Source organism: Vicia villosa, linkage group LG3, assembly GCF_029867415.1.
Source record: "Vicia villosa cultivar HV-30 ecotype Madison, WI linkage group LG3, Vvil1.0, whole genome shotgun sequence".
Lineage (NCBI taxonomy): Eukaryota > Viridiplantae > Streptophyta > Magnoliopsida > Fabales > Fabaceae > Vicia > Vicia villosa.
This window is the reverse complement of record NC_081182.1, coordinates 12,615,552-12,631,266: the sequence shown is the minus strand read 5'-3', so window position 1 is coordinate 12,631,266 and position 15,715 is coordinate 12,615,552. Positions and strand designations below refer to the sequence as shown.

Here is a 15,715-nt window from a genome sequence, read left to right as displayed (position 1 = left end):
GTCGCTTTACAATTCCAATGAATAATTAATGCTATTTTTTCTATTATATTCTTAAATATTTATTACTCTCTTTCATTTCAATTATATAAATTTATCTTCTACATATCATTAATGAAGATAATTTTGTAAAAACCTTCATAATTTATCATTTTCATACAATAATTATTATTTTTTCTCAAACGTGTGAAAAATTTAAAACCACTTCTAATAAAAAAACGGATAGAGTATTATACTAACTCCTGTCCTATTTATAATAAAAAATTCTCTTTTTACATACATTGAATAAATAATGTATCTGGACAACATACTGTCTAGATACATTATTTATTAATGTATCTAAAAAAATAATATTTTTTTATAAATAGGACCAGAGGGAGTATTACAGTCCCTCCGACTTCAAAGTTAGTTTAAAGAGTTGTACGTGAGAATTTTTGATTTATAAAAAGTAAATATAAATATAAATGATAAATCCACTTTACGAAAATTACTCCAAAAAAACCCACTTTACAAAAGTGAATCTAGTGTTTTCATTTTCATTCAATTCCTATTAATAACTTACAAAAATAAAACAAATTCGGCTTGCTTTTATTTTCAACGCGTCTCGTGATTTTTATCTTCCGTTTTCTGACTTTTCTTTTCTCCTTAATTTAATTCCTTCCCTTATATAATATTTCAACCTAATTTATCATAATTTTTATTAATTTTGCTTATTATTTTCGAAACGAAAAAAAAAAAAAATCAGTGTTCATTGATCTCTTCATCATCGTCTCTTAGATTGTGAGAGGATAAATGCTAGCTAGATCCTCTCTCCGTGTGACCAAAACACAGATCTTAATTTATTTTAATTATTTTTTTGTTTTAATTTTTTAAAATTTTTTTAAAAATTTTTAGTTTGAGTTGCGGTTTTTGTGAGAGATGAGTTGTTTTTCTTGCTTTGTTTCTCGTCGGAAAAAAGATGGTAGCAGAGTTGAAGTTGATAATGGTTCTCGATCTGCTACTACTCCAGGTTCATCTTCGTCTTTTATTTATTTATTTTTAATTTTTGTGTTTTGTTTTGTTTTCTTTATTGATGGTACTGTGTGGATTTTACAGGGAATGGAGGAACGAGTTCATCAGGTACTGATAGATTAGGGTTTTCTTATTCAAATTAATTATTATTATACACATTGTGTTATTTTTTATTTTTATTACTGTTTACTAAATTATATTGAAATCTAGAACTACTGTTCGGTTGTTAGGTTAGTTATTAACACTGATGATCGACACTTCTGAAAAATGTGTATCAGTGTCGGTAAGTGTGTCTGTGTGTTAGTGTCGGGTTCACACTTCACACTGACACTTGTGATTATGTTTAATTTATTATTTTTTGAATTATTACGGTGTCTATTTGTTGGTGTCGTGTTTCTGGTGGCTGTGTTTTGTGTTTCATAGGTTTTTAAATACTGTTTTTTGTTTTTTTTATTTTTTATTTTTGTTTGATTAGAATGATGATTTTAGTTATTGGATGAACAGAGGGTGAATGGAAGAGAGAATGTTCGGAGGGAAAGGGGAAGAGTGTGATGAGTAGCAAAAGTAGAACTGCTGCGGCTAGTTTTGGTTTTCGAGAGCTTGCGACAGCGACTAGGGGTTTTAATGAAGCGAATTTGATTGGGGAAGGAGGTTTTGGAAAAGTTTTCAAGGGTCGGCTTTCAACTGGCGAGGCAAGTTTTTTGAATTTGAAGGGACTTGATTTTTATGTTTTGGTTTGTTTGTGATGTTTATGATTGAATGAGTGATTGAATTATGTTTTGAAATGTGCAGCTTGTTGCGGTTAAACAATTAAGTCATGATGGTCGTCAAGGCTTTCAGGAGTTTGTGACTGAAGTTCTTATGCTAAGTCTGCTGCATCATTCTAATCTTGTTAAGTTGATTGGCTATTGCACGGATGGAGATCAAAGGCTTTTGGTTTATGAATACATGCCTATGGGGTGTCTTGAAGATCATCTTTTTGGTAAAATTCTTATTGTTTATTTATTTCTCATGTGCTGCCACTTAACACTTAACAATAGTTTATTAGTAGTAGTTATACTTATGATGCAGAAGAAGGCTTTTCAATATCGGTTTCACCTTTGATTTTGACAATAAATTTATCTATAGTTCATATACCGGTGTGCATTGTATGTTCACTTTCTTTTCTTATTATGAAGAAGTTAGTTCATTTTGTCCTGGCCATGTAAAGTAATAGTATTTTTTAATTTTAGCTAAATATCACTTGTTGATACCTTATTCTCCCACATGCATAATAAAGAGAATATATTTGTATGCAAGGAAAATCTATTGCCCACTTTCGTTTTCAATGGAAGATTCTTTGTGATTGAATTTAAATTGGAATATTATAGAGCTACTTAAACTTGGTTTATGGGTTAACTGTGTAAAGGAGTGTTGTGACAGTAGCACACTGTGGAGTGAAATGCTTGACTCCTTTGCTTTCCTAGTTTTGTCAATGACAACGATGACCTTGATCTGATCTGCCAATATATGAATGCTTTATATTAATGGGAATAGGATTCAAAGATTTCTGTATCCCGAAAGAAAGAGACAATTTACTTTTTAGAAAAGCGCCTTTCCTGTTGGTATTTGTTTTCTTTCTTTGGGATTTTAGTACTATTTTCTGTAGTAGGGGCCCTAAGCAGCTTCTTGTTTCCTAGTGAGAATGGTTTTGAACTCGGGTTATTCTATGCTAACTGAAAGAGATCACCGTTTTGTGTAGGTTGAGATTTAATAAAATTAAAGTCAATTAATAAATATCTCGGCCCGTACATCAAATCTACGAGAAGAACAATGATTAGATTGCTTTATTAGTATTACCTCTTAAATTAAATCCCTAAATCAGACACATCAATTAGATCATAACTTATTTCTCATTTCAGATGTTCCACAAGACAAAGAACCTCTAAGTTGGAGTTCTCGAATGAAGATTGCTGTTGGAGCAGCTCGGGGCCTTGAGTATCTCCATTGCAAAGCAGATCCTCCTGTTATCTATCGAGACTTGAAATCTGCAAACATCTTATTAGACAATGACTTCAGCCCAAAACTGTCAGATTTCGGGCTTGCTAAACTAGGACCTGTTGGAGACAATACTCATGTTTCAACCAGAGTAATGGGTACATATGGCTACTGTGCGCCAGAATATGCGATGAGTGGCAAATTAACTCTCAAATCTGATATCTACAGCTTTGGCGTGGTTTTGTTGGAGTTGATCACTGGACGCAGAGCAATAGATTCTACTAAAAAACCAGGAGAGCAAAACTTAGTTTCATGGGTAAATATTTAGTTTATATAGTTTCTTCAAAAAAATAAATGACTATCTATATTTATCTTCACGCCTAAACTAATTTCTTACACTTGTTTTTTATTTTCAGTCTCGCCCATATTTTAGTGACAGGAGAAAGTTTGTACATATGGCTGACCCTCTTCTGCAAGGACAATTCCCCGTCCGATGTTTGCATCAAGCAATTGCTATTACTGCTATGTGTCTCCAGGAGCAACCAAAATTTCGTCCACTCATCGGTGATATTGTTGTTGCACTAGAATACCTAGCTTCTCAGAGTATTGAAGCACATTGATATGGTGCGCGCAGCCCACCGCTGCAACCATCTTCCAATATGGAAAGAGATTAAATTTTACAGGTATTAGATTCTAGGTTAAGTTCCATTTGTGTCCATGATTTTGAGTACAGATTTCGTATCAGCTTGGCAGTGTTTTAAATGTTACATATTATTGTTCTAGTTAAACTTATTGGCATAGCCCTAGTAAAGATAAACTTATTATAGCAGTCGACATTCATTCTCGTGGATCTTCTTATTACAGTGACGTTACTTAGTGTTTATTTAGCCTTTAAACTTCTTCCAGGCCCGTATAACATGTTTGTTATCGTTTCAACCAAATGAAGGTTTTCACTTGTTGATTGTAGTGTTTGGTTTTCTTCGTAACATTGATTTTGCAACTCGACCGGGGCTGGAGCTTGAGTGGCATTGAGTGACAGTCAAAGCTCTGACATAAAGTAAAGGAAAATGCTAACATGTGTTATCGGGGGATTATTTAAGAAATCAAAAAAGGAAATATCTATATAGAAATTGATGTATTTATGATTTTCTAGTGTTTTACTTGTATTTCCTAGACAATTTTTTTTTCTTCCGAGTTTCTTAAACAATGCCACTAGTGCACTTGTTAGTATGATCCTAAAGATAATTGCTCTTAGGTTTTTGTTTAAATTATCCTTGGTAGTTGGTATTTCCCTTTCACTTTTGAATAAGAGCAACACTAAAGCAATAAAGACCAAAGAGGATAGAGAACAGCCAGCATTTTTGTAGAACTTCACTTGGTTTATCTTTTCTTCAAATCTTGCTAGACATAAATTCATTATATTTAGAATAAGCTATTATATTTTAAAATGAAAAGTGAAAAATAAACTACAACAAAAAGTAATTTAGAATTCTATTTAAAACTCCTATTCTAAAAATAAATGTCTCATTTAAAAATAAATTTATTTAAAATGATTATATTTTTCAATTAACTCATCTAATTGATATTATTTGCTTAACTTTTTATTCAATATCTTACATTTTAGATTAATTCTAAAGTTAAGTACATTGAAACAAATATTATTTTGACAAAAATATTTTTTTAATGGGTAAATTTATCAATTGAATCAATTATTCTGGAGTTGTGTTATTTTAACACCAATTTTTTTATACAATATGCCCGTGCCCGTGTATATATTTGTTTCTAACTTTCATCTGTTGTTTATTTTATTTTATATATTTTTATAGGTTTCTAAATAGAAAATTTATCATCCAAACCCATGGATTTTTTACACATCACATAGATTTCCATTTTTGTCCCCAGCTTCCGTAGATGGATCACCAGAAACATCCCATATTTTGGAAAAAAATTTGATTTCTTTCGTAGATGCATCTACGAAAGCGTACTAAATCAAAGAAATCATGTTCAAACACCCTTTTTTTCCAATTTAAAAATACTTCCGTAGATGCATCTACGGAAGATGGTGAGTGTTCCGGAACAACTATTTTTTGAATGCTTTTCATTTTCATTTAAAAACTTCATTTTTCAAAACACAAAAAAAAAAAAAAAGAATTACATATAAAGACAACAATGCGTCGACCAATAAAAATATCATATATAAATAATGATCGGGTTAGAAAGTGCGTATTTATAAATAAACATAAAAATAAAAATATAAAAATACTCTTTCGGAGATCCATCTACATAAGCATGAGAATAAAATTGTTATTTCAGTGGTGGGATTAAATGTTATGGGATGGGGTGAGAATTTTCTCAAAATATAATAGCCATAAAATGGAAGGGACGTAGCATATTCAAATATTATTTTCTAATAATTTGAGACGGTATCTTTTGGGAAAAGTTACTTCTCTTTCTAATGATTATTTATTGGGCATTGTCAAAAATCAAATGCTGCATTTGTTGTAAGTTATAAAATATTATTTTTTGGAACCTTATTTTCAAAATTATTATTTTAAGGAATGTTTATAATATTTATTTAATTTAAAAATTATAAAAAATAAAAATAAAATATACTATGTGAGTAGGAGTGAGAAGTTGAACTTAATTAAATTTTATTCTCATGAAAATGTTGGATTCCCACTTTTTAAGCATGAAAATAATTATGACAAAAATGATAATTTTAAAAAATAAACGTGAAATTGTTGTATTTCCAATGTCGGATTCTTAGGAATATAATTCCTATCTTTGAAACAAAGACACCCAATATATTTTATTAACAAAAAAATTATTATTTCTGCATTTTTTTTTAAACTTGTTTAAACCAATTGATCTGTAAAGATATTTTTCCGAGTGTTGGCGATGATGGTGGTGATACTGACAAATTTTAGTAAACATGAAATTAAGATGAAATACAAGATTATCAATTAGAATTTTTCTTTACCCACCTCCCTATGGGGGTCACCCCCAGCGAAATCCCAAAATTACTCCTGCTTCGGAGATGCATCTCCGAAGTTAATTTGTTTTTGAATTTTCATACTTTTCGGAAATGAATCTCCGAAAACATCAAAAAAGTGTGTTTTCGGAGATGCATTTCCGAAGTAAAAAAAATTCAAAACCGTGAATATTTCGGAAGTTCATTTCCGAAAGTATTCCTGCATATACAATTTTCCCTCCTTCACTATTTCATCATTTTTTTCTCCAAAACTTCTCCAAACCCTCTCCAAAACTCAATCAATCTCCATCCATTTTTCGTCTCAAAATCAAGTTTCAAACCGTTGATTACGTTAAAGGGAGCATAGAAAGCTACAATTTGAGGTAAACATCTCCCATTTCATCCTCTATTTCACTACATTGATTCAACAAAATTCTAATGAAACCTGCGATGGTTCGGAAGTTCATTTCCGAAATATATTACCTAACAAATTTCGAAAATGAACTTCCGAAATATGCCCTGGCAGTTAAAAAAACAGTTTTGGCCAACTTTTGCTAATTTTTTCATTTGTTAGGTATGGTGCATCCGGACAACAATGTGCAAGACAATGACGCAGTAGTTCCGGCAATTGTCAACGTTAATAACGATCCGGTTATCGACGTTAATCCTATGATCAATGCGGTTGATGTTCGGCAAGAATTTACAAATGATTGGAGCTTCGGTAGTCGCGAACAATTGATTGAGTGGGTTCGGAACGAAGCTAGTAAACTTGGATTTGGAATTGTTATTTTAAGGTCGGACAACGGAAATAGTAGGCGGAAAGCTTTCGTTGTTTTGAATTGCGAACGGGGTGGGAGTTATGCACAATCAAACCGGGTTCTAAAACACGAAGACACAGGATCGAGAAAGTGCGGGTGTCCTTTTAAGTTGCGTGCTAATCGGAGGGTTGATGATTTGTGGCGGTTAACCGTAATTTGTGGAATTCATAATCATGCCTTGGATGTCAAGTTACACGGACATCCAATGGCGTGTCGTTTGTCCCGCGAAGAGAGGAATGTGATATCGGACTTAACGATAGTGAAAGTGGCGCCTCGCAACATACTTGCCGATTTGAAGCGTAAGAAACCGGATAGCGTTTCAAATATCAAACAAGTTTACAATGAACGACACAATCTCAAAGTTTTGAATATGGGCCCTCGGTCGGAAATGCAACAACTTTTGAAACTACTAGCCGATAACAAATATGTTTCAAGCTTCCGAACCTCCGAGGACAAAGTTACGATGCGTGATATTTTTTGGACTCATCCCGAAAGTATCAAATTATTCAACACATTTCCAACCGTTCTAGTCATGGATTCGACGTACAAGACAAACAAATATAGGCTTCCTCTTCTAGAGATAGTCGGTGTGACCTCGACGGACAAGACTTATTCGGTCGGTTTGCTTTTTTGGAGTGTGAAAAAGAAGACAACTTTACATGGGCCTTGGGAATTTGCAAGTCTTTGTTAGTTGATCAAGAGGTTATGCCAAACGTCATTGTCACCGACCGGGACAATACTTTGATGAATGCGGTTGATACCGTATTCCCGACATCGACCGCGTTACTTTGTCGGTATCACATAACTTGCAACGTGAGAAGTAAGTTGAAATCCGCGGTTGGGACAAAAGATAGGCCGGATGAAAACGGTAAAGTTATCAAAGCTGGTGTTGTGGTTGAGAGGATAATGGCGGCATGGAGGGAAATTTTGGATGCACACTCCGAAGAGGTGTATACCGAGAAATTGGTACACTTTAGGTCTTTGTGTGGTTCCATTAAGACATTTTGTCATTACGTCGAATCCACCATTCTTGACAAAGTTAGAGAAAAAGTCGTGTGCGCTTGGACAAATCGAGTTAGACATCTTGGTTGCACCACGACTAACCGAGTTGAATCCGCACATGCGGTCTTCAAGAGGTGGTTGGGTGATAGCAAGGGAGATTTGTGTCGGGGATGGGACACCGTCAACCAAATGCTCCAAAATCAACACAATGAAATTCAAACATCGTTCGGTCGGAGCAAGACGGTTATGGAACACCGGTATAAGGGCCAAATTCTATTCTCCTAATTGATTTACAACATATCCCGGACGGGTTTGAATTTTTTGTTTCATGAAGCGAAACGGTCGGAGACCATGGGCCCGAATAGTTTTTTATGTGGGTGTACCATTAGAACTACATACGGCCTTCCATGTGCTTGTATACTTTCAAAAAAGAAGAAGTTGAATTCACCAATACGCATGGATGAGGTAGCCGACCATTGGAAGAAACTTCGTTTTGATGATTTTGACCCGCCGAAGGAAAATGACTCCAAAATCACCATCTCCGACGAGTTGGAAGTGATAATGGAGAAGTTTGCTAAAGCGGATGACACCACCAAAATGCACATAAAAGAACAATTGCGGAAAATTGCATTTCCGGAGACCACCGATTTGAAACCGCCATCTCAACCGGTTAAAACGAAAGGTGCACCGAAAAAGTCCAAAGTTACACAAGAAGACACATCAACAAAACGATCTCTATCCTACTTTGAACATGTTGATGCATCATTTCCGGATTCACCGACACCGAAGTTCAAGTGTAGTGGTAACAAAGGAGCCCGTATTTCGAAGCCACCTCGCACACCGCCGATCAAAAAATCACCGATTGTCTACATTGATGAGATGCCACTTTTTATGCACAAATATATCGATAACATCGTTGATGTTGGAGGCGACGACAATTGTGGATATCGGGCCGTTGCGGGTTTGCTCGGTAAAGGGGAAAATAATCACACTTTAGTCCGACGGGAACTCATTGCGGAGTTGACTTCGTATCAGGACATCTACGGCCGACTATATGAAAATCAAGAAAAGTTTGCGAAAATTCATGATGCACTTGTTCCATCACTTACCGGTATCGCTCCGGTTTCGAAGTGGATGTCATTCCCCGAGATGGGTCATCTAATAGCAAGTGCATATGATATGGTGTGCGTCAATTTGACGAGGTTTGGACTAAGTGTGACTTTCTTTCCACTTCATAGTCGACCGCCGTTGGACGCGTCGGGCCGCATCATATGCATCGGGTATCTACGATCGCGGCACTTCGTTCAAGTGTTTTTGAAACCGGGTTGTCCTATACCGGCTACTTCTTGTCAATGGACGGCACATCGTTCAAATGAGGCGGAGACTTGACCAGATCCGTTCATTTCGAGAATGGCGGAGTTTGAAGAAATGATGAGCAAAGAGCGCGAGCAAAATAGAGAGCGGTCGAAGAACGTACCTATTTTGGACTTAGGATCCACCGATTGGTTCGGTGAATTTTAGTTTATTCCGGATCGTTTTTGTTTGTAATGATCATTTTTGTATGTATTGTTGTTTATCATGTAAAATCGGACCGATTCAATACATATATAATATAAGTATGTTTTATGTCATCATTGTATAATTTAAGTCTATTTTGAATTCCATTTGTCCAATTTACACAACACACTAAGCAATCAACAAAATGCAAAATTTATGTCTGTTTCTGCATAATTCGGAAATGAAATTCCGAAATATGCTTGTCTGCCTCCTATTTTCGGAAGTTCATTTCCGAAAAGTCCCCTGAGGCAGGATAAGTTTTGTTGGGCCATCATTGCTCCAATAAGTCTATAAATACAACACACTCTTCTTCATCCTCTTCACACCTAGAAACACAAATGACACAAACCTACCCCCACCTAGCATTCGTCTACTTCACCACCGGCTACCCGATGCCGTTCCAATTTCGCTTCTCGCGCGACACGCAGTTTGCGGAGTTGATAACGTCGCTCAACACGCTTTTGCGCTATCCGAGAATCGAAAGGTTGTCAAGCTTGAGTACCGCTCGCCATCGCTTAACGACGAGGGAGCCATTGAATTCACACCTTTTGAGATCAAGAACGACGAAGATTTAGCGGTTATGTGGACAACGTTCGACCGATTTTCTTCGAAGGGCCCGATCGAGTTGGACGCGAAACTTCAAAGATCGGCGGACGACGTTATCAAAATGTTGACTCATCCCCACCTACCCGTGTTTAATAATATGTAACTTTAATCTTATGTAATGTGATCGATGTAATCTTCACCCGATTAAATAAAGCGAATCGTTCTTGTTTTTCATCTTTCTTCTGTCCAGACAATATTTCGGAAGTACATTTCCGAATTCCTCCAAGGGGGTGAATTCGGAGATGAACTTCCGAAAACACCACATTTTCTGAAAAATAACTTTATTTCGGAGATGCATCTCCGAAATCAATATTTTATATTAAAAAAACACTTTTTCGGAGATACATTTCCGAAAATACCTTTTTTTTCAAAAAAAGTACGTTTTCGGAAATGAACTTCCGAAAATAGGGGTATTGTGGTAAATTCACCGGAGGTGGCCAAGAAGGTTAGGAGGTGGGTGAAGAAATTTTCTAAATTAATTAGATTTAGAATAGGCTATTATATTTTAAAATGAAAAGTGAAAAATAAACTACAACAAAAAGTAATTTAGAATTCTATTTATAACTCCTATTCTAAAAATAAATGTCTCATTTAAAAATAAATTTATTTAAAATTATTATATTTTTCAATTAACTCATCTAATTGATATTATTTGCTTAACTTTTTATTCAATATCTTACATTTTAGATTTATTCTAAAGTTAAATACATTGAAACAAATATTATTTTGACAAAAATATTTTTTAATGTGTAAATTTATCAATTGAATCAATTATTCTGGAGTTGTGTTATTTTAACACCAATTTTTTTATACAATATGCCTAGGGGTGGCAAAACGGGCCGCCCGCCCCGCCCGCCGCCCGCCCCGCCTTATGCCCGCCAAAAAACGAGCGGGGCGGGCTTGCCCGCCAAGTAAAATGGGCATAAAATTCATGCCCGCCCCGCCAAGATGGCGGGTTGGCGGGCGGCGGGCTTACCCGCCTATTTTTATTTATATTTTTTTTAATAGATTAATAGACTTTTTTTACCTTTTAATTAAACTTTTCACTTATTTTTTAAAACAATTTTTTATAAAAGTAATTTTTTAACAAATTTACTTAAAAAATATTACATATATTTATAAATAAATGTATAAAATAAACCATCAGGAATTGCAATTACTAGAATTAACTAAAAAAAAGAGTGAGTTTTGGAGGAGGAGCGGGCTTTGGCGAGCGGCGGGCTTTGGCGGGGCGGGTATGGCGGGCGGCGGGTTTTGGCGGGGCGGGCTTTGACGAGCGGCGAGCCTAAAATCCCAACCCAACCCGCCATTTTTTGGCGGGTGCGCGGGCGGCCCGGCGGGCCTCGGCCCGTTTTGCCACCCCTAAATATGCCCGTGTATATATTTGTTTCTAACTTTCATCTGTTGTTTATTTTATTTTATATATTTTTATAGGTTTCAAAATAGAAAATTTATCATCCAAACCCATGGATTTTTTACACATCACATGAATTTCCATTTTTGTCCCCAGCTTTTGTAGATGGATCTCCGAAAACACCCTATATTTTGGAAAAAAAAAATTGATTTCTTCCGTAGATTCATCTACGGAAGCGTACTAAATCAAAGAAATCATGTTCAAACACCCGTTTTTTTCAATTTAAAAATAATTCTGTAGATGCATCTACGGAAGATAGTGAGTGTTCCGAAACAACTATTTTTTGAATTAAGAATTAGATATAAAGACAACAATGCGTCGACCAATAAAAATACCATATATAAATAATGATCGGGTTAGAGAGTGCGTATTTATAGATAAACATAAAAATAAAAACATAAAAATACTCCTCCGTAGATCCATCAACAAAGCACCATTCTTCCAAAAATTCTGGGTGTTTTCGTAGATGAATCTACGGAAGCACATTTCTTTCAAAAACTTTGGGTGTTTTCGTAGATGCATCTACATAAGTGCCCTAAGTATAACAAAAAAAGTGGTGCTTCCGTAGATGGAGGGGAAGGGCCTGGTGCGAAGTATAAGATCAAACTCTTTCGTAGATGGATCCACGAAATGCTTCCGTAAGTGCATCTACGGAACAAAGTAAACTTGAACAAAAAAGAGATGTTTTCGGAGATCCATCTACGTAAGCATGAGAATAAAATTATCATTTCGGTGATGCGATTAAATGTTATGCGATGGGGTGAGAATTTTCTCGAAATATAATAGCCCTAAAATGGAAGGGACGTAGCATATTCAAATATTATTTTCTATTAATTTGAGACACGTATCTTTTGGGAAAAGTTACTTCTCTTTCTAATGATTATTTATTGGGCATTGTCAAAAATCAAATGCGGCATTTGTGGTAAGTTATAAAATATTATTTTTTGGAACCTTATTTCAAAATTATTATTTTCAGGAATGTTTATAATATTTATTTAATTTAAAAATTATAAAAATTAAAAATAAAATATATATGAGTAGGAGTGAGAAGTTGAAGTTAGTTAAATTTTATTCTCATGAGAATGTTGGATTCCCACTTTTTAAGCATGAAAATAATTATGACAAAAAATAATTTTAAAAAAATTTGAAACAACGTGGAATTGTTGTATTTCCAATGTCAGATTCTTAGGAATACAATTCCTATCCTTGAAACAAACACACCCAATATATTTTATTAACAAAAAAATTATTATTTCTGCATTTTCTATTTAACTTGTTTAAACCAATTGATCTGTAAAGATTTTTTCCCGAGTGTTGGCGATGATGGTGGTGATATTGACAAATTTTAGTAAACATGAAATTAAGATGAAATACAAGATTATCAATTAACATGAAATTCTAAATATGTACGAGATGGACGCCCTGGAGGACGACGACAAGGAGTAGATGATGATGCTTGGTGGTTGTTGTATGACATGGTATCACTTTCTAGTGTTTTGAGTTATAGTTTTAGTGTCTTATATTACCAAATCTTTTGACCTCTTAAAATCTTAATCTTAATATATATAAATTCAAGGTTGTCATGATGGCAACCCTAACCACATGTCACCTTGGTAGTAACTTTAAACACAAATTTTAGCCACATGTCACCTTGGTATCAACTCTAAACACAAATCCTAATTGTATTTTTACTATTTTGTCCCTACATTAAAAATAAATAATAATAATAATAATAACTATAAATCTTAAAAGGAATATTTTGATCTAATTTTATTTTTAAAATTTACATATATGGTTAATATCAATAAAGTTTTTAATAACTATTTTACACATATTTTTAGAAAAAAGTAGTAATTTAGAATTTATATAAAGTAACAAATCATTTTAATTATTAGAAGCTTATGAAGAATAAATGAAACAATTATATAACAATATAACAAATATATATATATATATATATATATATATATATATATATATATATATATATATATATATATATATATATATATATTAAAGAATTGAAGTAGAAAAAATATTATAAAAGTAATAATTTAAAAAATAACTAAAGATTAACTGATATAATAGTTTAAAATTTATTAATATTTTATTTTAATACTTTATAATATGATATAAATTTTTTTTAATCATTGTATTTAAATATAAGTTTTATTAGTAAATTAATTTAGAGATACCGAATTTTGAAGTGATAAAAAAAATGTTTAAAGGTATATTTTGATCTAATATTATTTTTAAAATCTACAAATAATTTTTTTTTGTTAATATCAATAAATTTTTTAATAACCAATTTACACATATTTTTAGAAAAATGTAGTAATTCAAAATTTATATAAATTAACAAATCATTATATTCTTATTGATTTATTTTATTGAAAAATGTATTCCAATAATAATTACTAACTTATATAATTTTTTTTCTTTTTAGTTTTTAATGTTATCAACATTGTATTTTAATTACAATTTATTTTGGGAACAAAAATCAGTTACAATCATTATAATTATTGCAAAAATTAATATTTATAAAATGAATAGTTTTATAAAACGGCCAATAATAATATCATTTTATTATTCTGAAACCGATAAATTTGTCTTACTTTCTACCTTAAATAGATAAACTTTTGTCATTTTCTTCCTCACACTTATATTTTAGAATTCCATGCATAACCTGACAAAACATGGAATATACGTCTCTTGCCATCATCTACTGTTCTACACCGATTAAAAAAAGAATTGATTTTGGTATCGTTATCTAATATTCTAATCCAAAATCTCTTGGATGGTTTCATTTTTTTTACAACTACTCAAATCTATTTCGTGTCCATGTTTTTTCGAATAAATTTTACTTTATCATTTTGATCATATTTAAATTTATTTCATATATATTACTTTGATCATATTCAAATTAATTTATACTCATTCATATTTTGTAATATAATTTAAAATTATATTTTTGCAGGTTTTGCAATTTGAATGAAAGTCTAATCGGTACAAGCTCCTACAAACAACAATCTTAGCATCAATTTTAAAATATACGTCTCTTGCAATCATCTAGAGAATCTAAATTCTAGAAACAATAATATATATGCTTATGTTAAGATGTTTTTATTTTTTGTATTGATTTTTTATTTTTTAAATTTAATTTCTTTCGTTTATTTTTATTTAAATTCTAGAAACAATAATACATACGCTTATATTAATATAATTTCTAATTATAATTTTGCAGGTTTTACAATTTGAATGAGAGCCTAATCGGCACAAGCTCATACAAACAACAATCTTAGAATCAATATTAAAATATACGTCTCTTACAATTATATAGAGAATCTTAATTCTAGAAACAATAATATATATATATATATATATATATATATATATATATATATATATATATATATATATATATATATATATATATATATATATATATATATATATATATATATATATATATATATATATATATATATATATATACGTCTCTTACAATTATCTAGAGAATCTTAATTCTAGAAACAATAATAATTCTAGAATCTTGTTTCTAGAATTAAGATTCTCTAGATAATTGTAAGAGACGTATATATATATATATATATATATATATATATATATATATATATATATATATATATATATATATATATATATATATATATATATATGCATATATTAAGATGTTTTTATTTTTTGTATTAATTTTTAATTATTTTTTAATTTAATTTCCTTCATCTTTCTTCAAAATTCTAGAATGGTAGTATTACTTATATTTTCTTTAGAATATAAATATATGTTGTTTAATATTCTTATAATAAAGATGCACATAAACATATCAGCCTTCCAATTTAAAAATCTGTAGCCTTCTATGAATAACAATTTTTTAATGAATACACATGATTTCGTCCGCATATAACCATACCAATTAAATTATTATTTTTGTTTAATTTTTGTCTTCCACTTATTATTTCTTTCGAATATAACCATACCAAATAGATTATGACTTCTTCCACTTATCATTTTTCTTTGGATTAATTTCCTTAATCTTAATTTCAAAATGTGTTTGTGGTATAGCAACATCGAATGGTTGATGTTATTTTTCTTTATAAACAAATTATTTTCTCTTATGACAAACTATTTCTAAATATCATGATTCTTACACTATAATTAGTACATATTAACAATATTTTATTATTATTTTGATTTTTATGAAGCTTTGTTTCTTATTTCTTTCTAATTGTAATACTAATCTACATTCCTATTAAACCACTAATGACTTATTTAAAATATTAAAATATTTTTCTCACTATTTATGATTATTTATCATTTCAAATTGTAACTCTAAAAAAA

The 15,715-nt window shown here is 31.8% G+C and overlaps 1 protein-coding gene across 1 annotated transcript; it reads left to right on the top strand.

Moving 5' to 3' along the window:
* Positions 1–576: 576 nt before the first annotated feature.
* LOC131660333 (probable serine/threonine-protein kinase PBL21) lies at positions 577–3,903 on the top strand. The gene is made up of 6 exons (XM_058929555.1): positions 577–1,006; positions 1,093–1,116; positions 1,513–1,700; positions 1,801–1,990; positions 2,910–3,301; positions 3,402–3,903. The coding sequence occupies exons 1-6, from the start codon at positions 916–918 to the stop codon at positions 3,603–3,605; spliced, it is 1,089 nt and encodes a 362-aa protein (XP_058785538.1). The 5' UTR covers positions 577–915; the 3' UTR covers positions 3,606–3,903.
* The last annotated feature ends 11,812 nt before the right edge of the window (positions 3,904–15,715 follow it).

What these genes read in the sequence shown, in the direction of transcription:
- LOC131660333 (XM_058929555.1), top strand. Translation starts at nt 916, where the DNA reads ATGAGTTGTTTTTCTTGCTTTGTTTCTCGTCGGAAAAAAGATGGTAGC. An exon ending in TGGAGGAACGAGTTCATCAG is followed by an intron (nt 1,117 to 1,512) that starts GTACTGATAGAT and finishes TTGGATGAACAG; the next exon opens with AGGGTGAATGGAAGAGAGAA. An exon ending in AGCAAAACTTAGTTTCATGG is followed by an intron (nt 3,302 to 3,401) that starts GTAAATATTTAG and finishes TTTTATTTTCAG; the next exon opens with TCTCGCCCATATTTTAGTGA.